Here is a 13,968-nt window from a genome sequence, read left to right as displayed (position 1 = left end):
CTGTTAAAAGCGGCGTTAAACCTAACTCACTCACTCACTCATTGTTAGAGCTGATTTGTTTCACAGCAACAACACACACACATATGTACTGTCAGCACTATGACTATGGAGATGACGCTGTGCAACACAGCAAACATCAAACACATTAAATGCTAAATGAGATAATAATTTGTTTGTTTGTTTCGTTGTTTAACATGGCACTATTCCACCTACATGGCAGCGGTCTGCACCTGACAATCCTGCAATTGACATAAACATGCTTCATTGACAAAACAGTGCCCACATCTAATCCAAGTACAAAATTGTATTTGGAAATAAAGGCATGTTTTGTAAAGACTCCTATACATCAGACAAAGATACCATTATCTTGAATTTGATATTTGCAAACCAGGGAATCGGTTCCTCAAAGTTTGGTAATATCATGAGAACCACCAACAATTTCATTTTCCTATACGAAGACCATTTCATCGAGGTTGGGCACTCGCACCTCCCCGTGGTGAGTGCTGGGTAACACTAATAGCTCTTCCCCCATGCGTCCTCAGCACCCCGTTGCTTGTCGCATGAGGCAACTAAAATGGGCAACCTGTTTGCCGTGGGATGCGCCCCTGTGTCGGTGGAGGACGGGATTCTGGTGGTTGAGGGCACTGGAGCCAGGAACAGTGTGCCTATTGCCCAACACACCACTTTGACCCTTACTTCACCTGAATGGGTGGTAGAATGGGCCCCAATTCTATCATGCCCTGAGTATTGACAACATGAAGTTTGGGAAAATTAATCCTTTCAGTCCATTAAAGCTGAGTCATCAACCCACTCCGGTGCTTTAAATGCCAGCAGTTTGGACATGGTGCCAAAATCTGCCGAAACAACATGGTATGTTCCCGCTGTTGGGGCTCATAAAAGCCCCGAGTGTACAATTAATGCCATTAAGTGTGCTAACTGTAATGGTGAACATTTGACATCATCAAAAGCATGTCCATTGTTCGACCGTAAATCAAAAGTACTAAAAATCAAATGCACTGAAAACATTTCTTTTCTTGAAGCCAAAAAACTTGTTTCTGCTCCATCTAAAACTCCTTCTACTTTAACCTTTTCAGCTGTGGTTTCTTCCCCAACACCGGTTGCTGAAGTTGCCAAAACCTCTATTGGATGTCAGACATCAATTTCGTGGGTGAATAATCAGGTCATACTCGATAAAAAAGCCCAAATGTCACATGATCAGGCACCTGCATCAGTGTCATCTACTCAGACTGAGGCCTCGTCGCGAAAACCACCCTTTGACGCGAAGCCTGAGCCAACAACAGAACCAGAATTGGCGAATGATATTGATCAAAAAGAAATGAGACATCTATCCAAAAGTGAAAAGAAAAAAATGAAAAAAAGGACCAGGGCCCTCCAACACGTGGAGGTACCTTCCTCTCAGTCATCCCCTGTGAAGATTCATAATCGATTTGAACCTTTAGAGATGGAGGTCAGTCCTTCACTCCCACTCCATGGGAGTGGACCCCAAACCGGTCCCGATCTCAAATTTAGCCACCATGAACAACTCACACACCCTTATTCAGTGGATTTGTAGAGGGCTAAAGAATAATTTTAATAATTAACAGTTGTTAATACAAGATTTTAAACCATCAGCATTTTGTTTGCAGGAAACATATTTTAAAGATACAGATCAACTTGATATACGACAATTTATTTCGTATAATTTCTCCTCAAAGGCCTCTAAAGCCGACCCGTGTAAAACAAGTAGAGATTACTGCAGAGCATCAATAGCTCCCCGCAATATAATGTTATCTGCAGAGGAAGGAAGTGTAAGCTATGGGAGGAGAGAATTTGTGTTCAGTACAAATTGGTTGTTATAAATGTACTTATCTTTGGAAAGCACAATAAAAGAAACAGTGTCTTTAATTGGTCAGCACAAAGAAAACCCAGGCAAGAAAACTGGGCCTGTCAGGCAAAACGTGATATATACCCATTATTAGTACCAATAAAAAAATCCTATATAGATAACACAACAAATGTCATTCTAAAGCATGCTTTTGCAGCAAATATCAATATTTCTGGTCAAAATGTTGGTTGGGTTAAATAAAGCAAACTTTTAAAATAGTAAACACAAAAAAATGTAATGAATCCACTCTAAATATACTTCAGTTCAAATGTAAAAATTCACGCAATCATTAATGGATTCCAATTTATCTAGCAACTAGTTAGGAACATACAGTTTGGTCACGTTATCTATAAATATTGAGAATTATCTTACATATCACTTTTCTCAAAAATTCGTTTAAGTAATCAGAAACTAAAAATTGTAGATATACAACAAACAAAAAAAAACCATTTGAACAACGTCTCTGTGAAACATGTGATGTCTCAGAAGATGAACAACATTACGCACTGTCTTACATAATACAACATAGGAACATACAGTTTGGTCACGTTATCTATAAATATTGAGAATTGTCTTACATATTGTAAAAACAAAGGCCATAGGTCACTTTTCTCAAAACTTCGTTTAAGTAATCACAAACTAAAAATTGAAAACATTGTAGATATACAAACACACCAACCCCATTTGAACAACGTCTCTGTGTTCTGGATCTCTGTGAAACATGTGATGTCTCAGAAGATGAACAACATTACCCACCAAGAAAGAGAATCACAAATAATCCCCAATCATGATAAAGAATTTGGTACACTCTGTTAAAAGGTGCAGATTCTTAATAAGTTTACCAACAGTTATCCAGAAACAGCTTCCAAGATCTGTTAACATATCAACAATTACAAACAAATTCCTTATACATGTATGTACAACATTACCATAGTTTTGCTCAATTCTCATATTGTTTCCATATCATTATAATACACTTGTTTTAGAAATTAAATTGTTAAAATGTACCTCTTTTGATGGTGAATGTTCCTGTGTTTTTTAATTGTCGTTTATTGCGCATGTATTTTGTAGTTTGTGATTGTGTAATATTGCCACTGTTTCTTCATGGAATGTTCCGCAATACATATCTCATCTAAAACATCTTTGTTGTATAATAGTTTCTTACAGTTGTTTACGGGGGCATGGTTGGCCCAGTCGCCGAAGGCGCTGGAATTCGCTTTGCAGAGTTGTGTCCTTTGGGCACGCCAGAAACCTATGACAGTGTGTTTGAATCTCGGTTCGCCCCGATTTTGTTGTCAGCACAAAACCCTTACTCGTTGGTTTCACCAAAGTGGTGAACGTCTAAGACCTGCATCACTTCAGACTTTCCTCCCACATCAAGCTGACACGGAATACTGTTCAAGACGGCGTTAAACCCAACTACCTCACTCACTCTTGTGTATGGTTCCGTTTGGTTAACTGGGTTTGTGTTGTGATTGCTTCCGGCTTAGATTTGAAATTTGTTTAGAAGAATTGTACTATGTTCAACCCAAACATCGTGAAGATATCATGCAACCGTATTATCTTTTGGGAAAATAATAGCAAACTACAGACCAACCTGTTGATTTTCTATGTATCCAGAAGCAAAGAACATATACGGGTGTATGATCTCTGCTGGAAGTTAATTTTTTTTTGTCAAAGCAATAAACCATGCAGAAACGTAAACCGCCGCATGAAACGGCATGTACCATACATTACATACAGTGAAGTATTTAATACAATGCTGTCGACTATGCACAGCAAGCGCCATACTTGTGATTATGAAGACAACTAATAAAAAAATTCTCATATCAAACCCGTTGTTTTACATGTGTTGTTTATTGAAGAAAGTCATACTTTATAGAAGCCTGTTATTTAATCGTGTTGAAAAATATGTTGCAATAGCAGTGTGAAAATTGAGTGCGCGTGACAGGCTTGGCCAAAATTCCTTCCTGGAACGTTGCTCGATGGCCGCCTGAATAACATACGATACATTGCAAAGGTAGTGCGCAATTGAGCTGTTTTGGTAAGGGAAATAATCACTCACTCTCAGTGATACAGCTTGAATAAGATACGATGTACAGCAATGCAAGGTCAGTGCGTGAATTTATCACTTCTATACTACGCCTATAGCTAAAGGAGATAATCGCTCAATGCGCGATAGTTTATTCTTACAAAATATAGACCGGTTAACTTTATCGAAATGGGATCATTTTTAGCTCTTTTAAAAACAAAATGAACAAATTTCATGGGTTATCAGCATTACGAAAAGTAACTAAGTCTCAGAATAGCAAGACGATTTTGAAGTATATCTTATTGCTGGAAAAGATAAACATCAACATTTCACGCACATTTCACATGATTTGTATGTTTCGTTTAGGTAACTGTGTGGCTTGAAATTTCAAAGAAACCAACATGTCGACTTACATGCTACAAAATTAACCTCTCCCGTATACTTCCCAGCCTAAAGGGCGGGGAAGAATAATCGAGTATGGACCAGACAATCCAGTGATTGATATCATGAGCATCGATCAACGCAATTGGGATCGATGACATGCATCAACCAAGTCAGCGAGCCTGACCACCCGATCCCGTTAGTCGCCTTTTACGACAAGCATAGTCGCCTTTTACTGCAAGCATGGGTTGCTGAAGACCTATTCTACCCCGGATCTTCACGATTATGTAATAAAAAGGCTGAGTCTGAAAATACAACCTAAACATAGAAAACATAAGCCAACGGGGTACGATGACGCGCAGTCGGCAAGGTCACAGAACCAGTTTTTGACTTGTAGCACTGGTAGCGAGCGATTCCTTTGATCTAAGCCGTGCTGTTCCATGTTCAGCTCCCCATTGGCTGCCGTTACCGCAGCAAGCCGCGCCTTGTTAAATGTATGCAAAGATACACCATTATATTGCAAAGGTCGCAACAATGTTATGTAACTTAAGTAACAAGATGAACATGGTAAAAAAAGACCAGAGGAATTGAGAAATCAAGTGTTTATTCCTGTCACGTAAATGAATAAGTTTTCATAATCGAAAAAACAACAAATAATGAACAAGGTGGTCCAGGTTTCAAATCATAAAAGCAGACATTCATTATAAAAACATTACACACCCATTATAAAACTATAAAAATATTGTCAAACAACTTTATTTCAGTTCTCAATATAACTTTCAAGTCCTTTTCTGCAGGAAACAAACAATTTCACAATGTCCAAATTGTAACTTACATATTGAAAACACAGTTGAAGAAATATGTCGGTTGATTTTCAGTCTTCAAATTCCTTTCAGGTCCCCCGACTCGAATGGCAATTGTACTCAATCGTATCTGAGCTGATTTGTGACGTCATGCAATGCTCTACGTCACCAAAGTGAATATGATGTAACTTTACCGCCGTTTCCATCACCGCTCGCAATCAGTGCTACAAGTCAGTAACCACACCCCCGACTCGCCATTGGTCGAGCTACAGCACGCTTTGTCTCGGCCTTTGATTGACAGGCGAAAAGGTTACCTCGAGGCTCCGCCTCTCTGACCAACCCAAACCGTGATGTAACTAGACCAATGTCTCGTCTACGTGTATGGTAACTTTAACATTAAGTATTCTGAACCACTATTCTAACAACAGACAAAGCTTGTTGAAAACTTTCCTTGTTGCAGTTTCCTTTCCTCATTTGACGTTCATAAACTAGTGACTGCCTCAGTTGTTGATATTCACACACAACCGTTATATGAAACTTCTGTTTTATTTCCTCTTTCGTGATACAAGGAAGAAGAATCTCGCTGGAGTTCTACACTGCGATACACCAGAGTGTTTGAATGTACGCAAACATGGCGGCTGCTGGTATCCTTGCTCTGCTGTGTCTTACTGCGGGAGCTAGTAGTTTTCGAGTATTAAACTTTAAGTCTTACGATCGGAATGCAAAGGATTCCTTCGACATCATGAATATTTTGATGCGGCGTCGAACACCCGAGAGGTATATGCCACAGTCTTATTTCCAGAAATATGTGAGTACTACTTTTTAAATATTCAGTAATATTTATGGCTTAAGTGAGTGTATTTCAGTCATACAGCGCCAAGAACAATTTACAGCTTGTAAGATGTCGTCATTACATTAAGTAATACAGTTTAAGACATCACCCGTGAAAATCCGGGGTCGAATAGGTCTTCAACAACTCATGTTTGCCGTATAAGGCGACTATGCTTGTCATAAGAGGCGACTAACGGGATCGGGTAGTCAGGCTCGCTGATTTGGTTGATGCATGTCATCGTATTCCAGTTGAGTGGATCGACGCTCATGATGTCAATCACTGGATTGTCTGGTTCAGACTCGATTACTACGCTGAGCGTGGCGTTTAACAACAAACAAACTGGGGGACTTTCAGTCGATTGTTTCTTTGAAATTGTACTTTGAAGTTAACCTGTTCTAGCGTTTTATCAAGTGTAAAAACAAATAAAATCTCATTTACTTGTTTTCTTAGCTTTGCAACAATGTAATAGTTATAAAAATAATAAGGCTATTGCTACATAACTGAGGACCCGTGAAGATCAGGGGTAAAATATGTCTTCAGCAACCCATGCTTGCCGTAAAAGGTGACTATGCTTGTCGTAAAAGGCGACTAACGGGATCGGGTGGTCGGGCTCGCTGTCCAATTGCGTGGATCGATGCTCATGATATTAATCACTGGATGGTCTTGTCTAGACTCAATTATTTACAGACCGCCGTCATATAGCTGGAATATTTCTGAGTGCGGCGTTAAACAACAAACAAAACAGTAAGACTATACACATACGGATGACATAAAAGGTGCAGAAAAAAATATCCAATAGCAATAACTCACTATAGGTTTCCAACGTACTGTCACTTTTGTCTTGACAGTTCATTACATTGTATTTCCAGGGCATCAGTCTCAGTTCAAGACTGACCTCTTTCTCCTACAAAAACTGTGGAGACCCTTCAACAGAAACAGCGAGGCTACTTGAACTGCAGCTATCTCCTGACCCCATTCAACTTCCTGGTGTGATACAAGTCGCTTTCAAAGTTGTAAATCTGCAAAGAGCCGTGTCACCCATACAGGTATTGTCTATATTTCTGAAAAAGAAGAGAAGTACAGATGACCTATTACCACTGTAGTTTTAATTCATATGGATATTTATCACTCGCCCGTTGACTATTGTCCCCCTGTGTGACACGTAATCCTATCATAATCAATGTAGCTATCTTCAACCAGTGTTTTTAAGCCAACTCATTGCTGAGGTTTTTTTAAATATTGGCTGGCATTGTGCACAACCACCAGTGGCTAAAGTGATGACGTAAATCCTGCTGGGTATCATGCAGGAAGCAGAGGTACTGTAAGTCCTCATGATCCCCAGCGAGGTGGCCTAGTTTTGGTTACTAGTTTTAAAACTGTATACATGATATTGGAATGCTCAAATATGTTTTTAAATACAACTTTGCATAAATAACTGAATTGTGAATATGTTAACTTGGTCTGGTCGCTTTATGGCTGAAATAATGCCGATGTGACGTTAAATTTTCACTCACTCACGCACTCGCCCGTTGAGAATGAGCTCGTGTTACACAGCGTTTTGTAGCAAAGCACAATGTTTGTGTGCTACTGGAACAAGTATTGAAAAGTCTCAACCTCGCTGGGCTTATTCAATGACATTGCATGTGGAGATGTTAGGTCACTGAGAGGAGCTTATGCACACTCGTTTACCCTTACAACCCCCATAGCTTAGTGATGTTTCGCCAGTGTGTCTTGCAACCGAATTTCACAAATTTACAGTGTAGGTAAAAGGGTGTTGCGACGTCTTTGTAAAGGTTCTGGTGCTGAATTCTAAAGGTAGTCCGTAGTATCGTATCAATTTCCGTGTCAGCTTTTTATCTGTTTGAAGTTGTATTATTCTGTTCAACTAATTTGGATTGTGCTGTGAGGTGAGGTGAAATTGGGTTTAACGTCGCGTCCAAGATTATTGCACTTATATAGCGACGTGCATGCACGTGTGTGTCTGTGGCTGCTTGTACTAGACAGGACTGATGCCAATTTATAGTGCTAGCTCACTGAGATACCATGCCGCAGTTTAACATGAATACCCCACTCAGACACAGTATACTGACTCCGAGCCGACCAGTCCTTGTTTTAGCCCCTTAATGTCGAGCGCCAGACAGGGTTACAACAAGTACCATCTTTTAACGTCTTTTGGTATGACGCGGCCGGGGATCGAACCCCGGACCTTCCGCTCTCCGGGCGGACGCTCTACCACAAGACCACGGAGGCGGCACGGATTGTGCTGTGGGTCGCATCGATGTCAGCCTATCTAGGCAGGACTGTCAAATATGGTATTCATACGCTTGACCTAGGTTTTAACGGGAAGTCTAGTACTAAGATATAATGCGGGCTGGGGTGGTTAGGCTCGACTTGGTTGATGCATGTCATCGATCCCAGTTGCATGGATCGATGCTCATGATGTTAATCACTGGATTGTCAGGTCCAGACTTGATTATTTACATACCGCTGTCATATAGCTGGAATATTGCTGAGTGCGGCTTTAAACAACCAACCAAGATCGGAATCACCCCCTTCTCTATGTATATGGCCATTACCCTAGGAATAACGGTGGATAACGCATATTGAAAGATGAGACCACATTATGAAAGTGCTTGAGTGAGTGAGTGAGTGAATGAGTTGTGTTTAACGCCGCTTTTAACAGTATTTCAGTTATATCACGGCGTGTCAGCTTAATGTGGGAGGAAAGCCCGAAGTGATGCAGGTCTCAGACGTTTACCACTTCGGTGAAACCCACGAGCACGGGTATGGTGCTGACAAACCTAGAAACATAATCAGGGCGAACCGGGATTCGAACCCACAATCATAGGTTTCTGGCGTGCCCAAGGGACGCAACTCTGCACAGCGAATCGCGGCGCCTTAGACGACTGGGCCACCCGTGCCCCCTGATAGTGTTTGAAATAAATATTGCACACGTGGTTGTTTCGTTCCTCCCTAGACTGAGGTAACCCTGTGGAAGAAGGTAATTGGCATGTGGATCCGCGTGCCATGTTGGCACAACGTGGGGTCGTGTAGCTATGGAGACTTCTGTGGGTTTCTTGACCAAACCCCTTGTCCAAAAGCTTTCCATGATAACAACATACCCTGCAAGTGTCCCTTCCCAATGGTAAGTGTTGTTGACGTATTTAACATCTAAACAATGCTTAAGTGTTTCATCAATAATTGTCATCTTAACAATGCTTAAGTGTTTCAACAATAATTGTCATCTTAACAATGCTTAAGTGTTTCATCAATAATTGTCATCTTAACAATGCTCAAGTGTTTCAACAATAATTGTCATCTTAACAATGCTTAAGTGTTTCAACAATAATTGTCATCTTAACAATGCTCAAGTGTTTCAACAATAATTGTCATCTTAACAATGCTTAAGTGTTTCAACAATAATTGTCATCTTAACAATGCTTAAGTGTTTCAACAATAATTGTCATCTTAACAATGCTTAAGTGTTTCAACAATAATTGTCATCTTAACAATGCTCAAGTGTTTCAACAATAATTGTCATCTTAACAATGCTTAAGTGTTTCAACAATAATTGTCATCTTAACAATGCTTAAGTGTTTCAACAATAATTGTCATCTTAACAATGCTTAAGTGTTTCATCAATAATTGTCATCTTAACAATGCTTCAGTGTTTCAACAATAATTGTCATCTTAACAATGCTTAAGTGTTTCAACAAAATTGTCATCCTAACAATGCTTAAGTGTTTCAACAATAATTGTCATCTTAACAATGCTTAAGTGTTTCATCAATAATTGTCATCTTAACAATGCTTAAGTGTTTCAACAATAATTGGCATCTTAACAATGCTTAAGTGTTTCAACAATATTTGTCATCTTAACAATGCTTAAGTGTTTCAACAATAATTGTCATCTTAACAATGCTTAAGTGTTTCAACAATAATTGTGACTCATATTTCCGAAACTCTCAAATTGTCTGAAAACGTCGATAAGAAGCCCTGTGTCTTGAACATTCCTGATAGACAGTAAAACCTGTTGATATCCTGCTGACTCTGGTGGCCCTTTTAAGCACAACATTCACATGAGTCGATGAGGTTAAAACGTATAACGCCGCATTTGGAAATTTTTCATCCTCTTTTATCAAGTGTATTATGTTTCTTTATTTTATGTTGATGAAAACCTTGGACCCACTTGCCGCCATAGATTCGAAAATAACGTCACGATATCCATCATTCCTACCTTTTAACGAAACACAAAATATTTCCTGCGCTCATGAAAGTATTTTGACTGATTTCTGCGATTCGCATCAGGCTACAAATCAAGCTATGGTGACGTCAGAGTAATAAAATGGATACTGCGGCATGAAAATGAACTTTTTTCTTAAGTTTTTTAAGAAAGTTAATGGTACTTAACTTCATCCACACCTGAGTGGAATCCAATTTGCACTTCCGATTCATTTGCCTAAACCTAGCCTAATTTTGAATGTGTATCACTGGATAATGACACATGTATATCCTTCTGAATATAATGGGGGACACGGGTGGCCCAGTCGTCTAAGGCGCCGCGATTCGCTGTGCAGAGTTGCGTCCCTTGGCCACGCCAGAAACCTATGATTGTGGGTTCGAATCCCGGTTCGCCCCGATTATGTTCCTAGGTTTGTCAGCACCATACCCGTGGTCGTGGGTTTCACCGAAGTGGTAAACGTCTGAGACCTGCATCACTTCGGGCTTTCCTCCCACATTAGGCTGACACGCCGTGATATAACTGGAATACTGTTAAAAGCGGCGTTAAACCCAACTCACTCACTCTGAATATTATGCATAATAATAAGGTACGTTTTGAGACATGTGTTAAATGCTATATAACTTGTTTCGACCGTCTATTTCCAAAACAAATCGTAAGAAGCAGTGCATTACCTTTCCGTACCCGTGAAGACCTAGGTTAGAATAGGTCTTCAGCAACACATGGGTGCCATAAAAGGCGAGTATGCTTATCGTAAGAGGCGACAAACAAGATCGGGTGGTCAGGCCCGCTGACTTGGTTGATACATATCATCGTATCCAAATTGCGAAGACTCGATTATTTACAGACCGCCGTCATATAGCTGGAATATTGCTGAGTGCGGCGTTAAACAACAAACACATCCATTGCGTAGATCGATGCTCATGATGTCGATCACTTGACTGTTGGAACATATGTTCCTGGACAGTAGTTGTCTACTAGTTTACAATAGAGTCTCAACTTATTACCTCCCTTGCCTGACGGACCAACCGTTTCAGGAATAGACTCTTTCCACTCTTTCACACTCAAATCCATAGCCTTGCTTTTGACCTCAGATACAATAAATTTCGTATTTAATTTATTTTTACATGGAATAAAATGTTAAAGGCCCAGTTCACTAAACTTGTGATGTATTCTTAATTTCAAATATCGTTTTACTAATATGCTCACATATCCTGTACATCACTTGGACCCGTGAAGATCAGGGGTAGAATATGTCTTCAGCAACCCATGCTTGCCGTAAAAGGCAACTATGCTTGTCGTAAAAGGCGACTAACGGGATCGGGTGGTCAGGCTCGCTGACTTGGTTGATGCATGTCATCAATCCCAATTGCGTGGATCAATGCTCATGATATCAATCACTGGATTGTCTGGTCCATACTCGATTATTTGCAGACCGCCGTCATATTGCTGGAATATTGCTGAGTGCGGCGTTAAACAAAAACCAAACCAAACAAACAAACCACACACAGATTCATTTCCATGCCATATATTTCAGGGAAACTACACTCTTCCAACTACTGAGTTTGACGTCAACATACCAAATGTCCCAAGTGGAGATTTCTGCATTAAGGTTAACTTGAAGATCGATTCGTCGACTCTAACTTGCTACGAAGTGTACTTTTCAATAGCCTGATTCCAGAATTGCAACACGCATCTTTCAGCCAACAATAACCTCTCTAAGCTTCTCCTTGTGCACTAAAAGAAATAGAATTGTTTGAACATTTCTGATTAACCTGTTTTGCAAAATAAATAAATGTTGCTTTAAATTTGGTAGATTAAAAAAGCAACTGAGATTGTCAGTGGCTGTATCCTCGAAAGGGGTTAAAGCACTGTAAAATTATTGACCCCAGAGAGGGTAAGTAAATTCTACATCATTCGAACTATATGCAGGCCAACCACGATTTCAATCGTAGTATATTTGTTAGTTTTAATTGATGGCTAAACGTGCATACACTCGCCAGCGGCTGAAGGTATGATGTAAATCCTACTGGTGTCCATGTAGGTAGCAAAGGTACTAAAAGTCCCCATGGTCCCCAGTATGGTGATCTACCTTCAGTTGCTGGCGATCTTAAGCCCGTTTTGACAATGTATTGTTCTGTTTAGTAATAGCTTCTTATGGGCACATACTAGTTTTAAAAATAGATATATGTGATAAGTCTAGTAATTTTACCGTCCTTTGCTGACAGGTTTTTATATAGTCTAAATTAATGTTATCTTGCTTTAGTCACGATATGCCTGAAATATTGCCGATTTGACAATAAATATTGACTCACTAACTCACACTTGTGCACTTCTGATGGTTTCTCTTGTTATGTCATATGAAAGGTGTAGTAGGCAGAATTAAGTACTAATTTCACAGTTTCAATAGTTTTAAAAGTATATTTCTCGCGTTAATATCTATTTTTTCAATCTGTCTTGGCTAACGTGCTTCTGTCATGATATAGTTCTTGGAATACCGATACGAACATAAAGTCCTTCCGCGTACAATCAATCCCGCTTCATCGCTTGTTCCAAATGTCACTCAATAAAATATGAAAAACAGAAATGAGTTTTGTTCATTGATTTAGTGAAGCTCTAAATAAAACATCACATTGTACTTTATCGCTTTTAGCACCCTTACATTTATGCACAGCATTAACGACTAAACTATGAAGTTTTTCCATCAATATAAATTATTAACCGAGTGTCTTCTGCCAATGACAATCTTCAACAATGCAACTAGACTACATCTTGACGACTCGCGGCTACTGAGTGACCGCTCAAGGATATCTGGTTTATTGAGTCAGATGTCAGCTTTCTAAAACGATTTGGCTTCTGTCGTTTACAATCTCAATTGCTGTAACATTGCCAGTGCTGTGAGTGTCGTACTTTCCTGACCTTTCTATCAACTCAACTTGACGAAGTAAACAACAACATTAGGTGTGGATCGCACTCTATTAACATGATTCTAGGCGACAGTCAAATACAAGGATGTTTTCTGACGGCCTTAGTCTTCCCCGCCCTTAAGGCGGGGAAGTATACGGGAGAGGTTAATTTTGGAGCATGTTAGTCGACATGTTGGTTTCTTTGAAATTTCAAGCCACACAGTTACCGAAACGAAACATACAAATCATGTAAAAGGGCGTGAAATGTTGATGTTTATCTTCTCCAGCAATAAGAGATACTTCAAAATCGTCTTGCTATTCTGAGACTTAGTCACTTTTCGTAATGCTGATAGCCCATTAAATTTGTTCATTTTGTTTTTAAAAGAGCTAAAAATGATCCCATTTCGCTAAAGTTAACCGGTCTTTATTTTGTAAGAATAAACTATTGCGCATTGAGCGATTAACTCCTTTAGCTATAGGCGTAGTATAGAAGTGATAAATTCACGCTCTGACCTTGCATTGCTGTACATCGTATCTTATTCAAGCTGTATCACTGAGAGTGAGTGATTATCTCCCTTACCCGGACAGTTCAATTGCGCATTATCTTTGCAATGTATCGTATGTTATTCAGGCAGCCATCGAGAAACGTTCCAGGAAGGAATTTAGGCCAAGCCTGTCACGCGCACTCAATTTTCACACTGCTATTGCAACATATTGTTCAACATGATTAAATAACAGGCTTCTATAAAGTATGACTTTCTTCAATAAACAACACATGTAAAACAACGGGTTTGATATGAGAATTGTTTTATTAGTTGTCTTCATAATCACATGTATGGCGCTTGCTGTGCATAGTTGAGCACAGCATTGTTTTAAATACTTCACTGTAT

The 13,968-nt window shown here is 39.6% G+C and overlaps 1 protein-coding gene across 2 annotated transcripts; it reads left to right on the top strand.

The window, feature by feature from the left end:
- Window positions 1-5,401: 5,401 nt before the first annotated feature.
- LOC124122167 (ganglioside GM2 activator-like) lies at window positions 5,402-12,759 on the top strand. 2 transcript variants are annotated; one of them, XM_046489852.2, is made up of 5 exons: window positions 5,402-5,485; window positions 5,671-5,909; window positions 6,803-6,979; window positions 8,911-9,078; window positions 11,710-12,759. In XM_046489852.2, exons 2-5 carry the CDS (start codon window positions 5,721-5,723, stop codon window positions 11,845-11,847), a joined length of 672 nt encoding a protein of 223 aa, XP_046345808.2. In that variant the 5' UTR covers window positions 5,402-5,485; window positions 5,671-5,720; the 3' UTR covers window positions 11,848-12,759. The 2 variants fall into 2 exon arrangements, with proteins under 2 accessions (XP_046345808.2, XP_046345809.2); XM_046489853.2 differs by having other exon boundaries at window positions 5,465-5,480.
- Window positions 12,760-13,968: the final 1,209 nt, after the last annotated feature.

Source organism: Haliotis rufescens, unplaced genomic scaffold, assembly GCF_023055435.1.
Source record: "Haliotis rufescens isolate VD_foot unplaced genomic scaffold, xgHalRufe1.0.p SCAF_25, whole genome shotgun sequence".
NCBI classification, from domain to species: Eukaryota; Metazoa; Mollusca; class Gastropoda; order Lepetellida; family Haliotidae; genus Haliotis; species Haliotis rufescens.
The sequence above is the reverse complement of the archived record's forward strand: the minus strand, read 5'-3'. Positions and strand labels throughout refer to the sequence as shown.

Excerpts from the sequence above, each read along its gene's own strand:
- LOC124122167 (XM_046489852.2), top strand. The coding sequence starts at position 5,721 with ATGTACGCAAACATGGCGGCTGCTGGTATCCTTGCTCTGCTGTGTCTT. Across the intron at positions 6,980-8,910 it reads GAGCCGTGTCACCCATACAG|ACTGAGGTAACCCTGTGGAA; the intron begins GTATTGTCTATA and ends GTTCCTCCCTAG. Across the intron at positions 9,079-11,709 it reads GCAAGTGTCCCTTCCCAATG|GGAAACTACACTCTTCCAAC; the intron begins GTAAGTGTTGTT and ends CATATATTTCAG.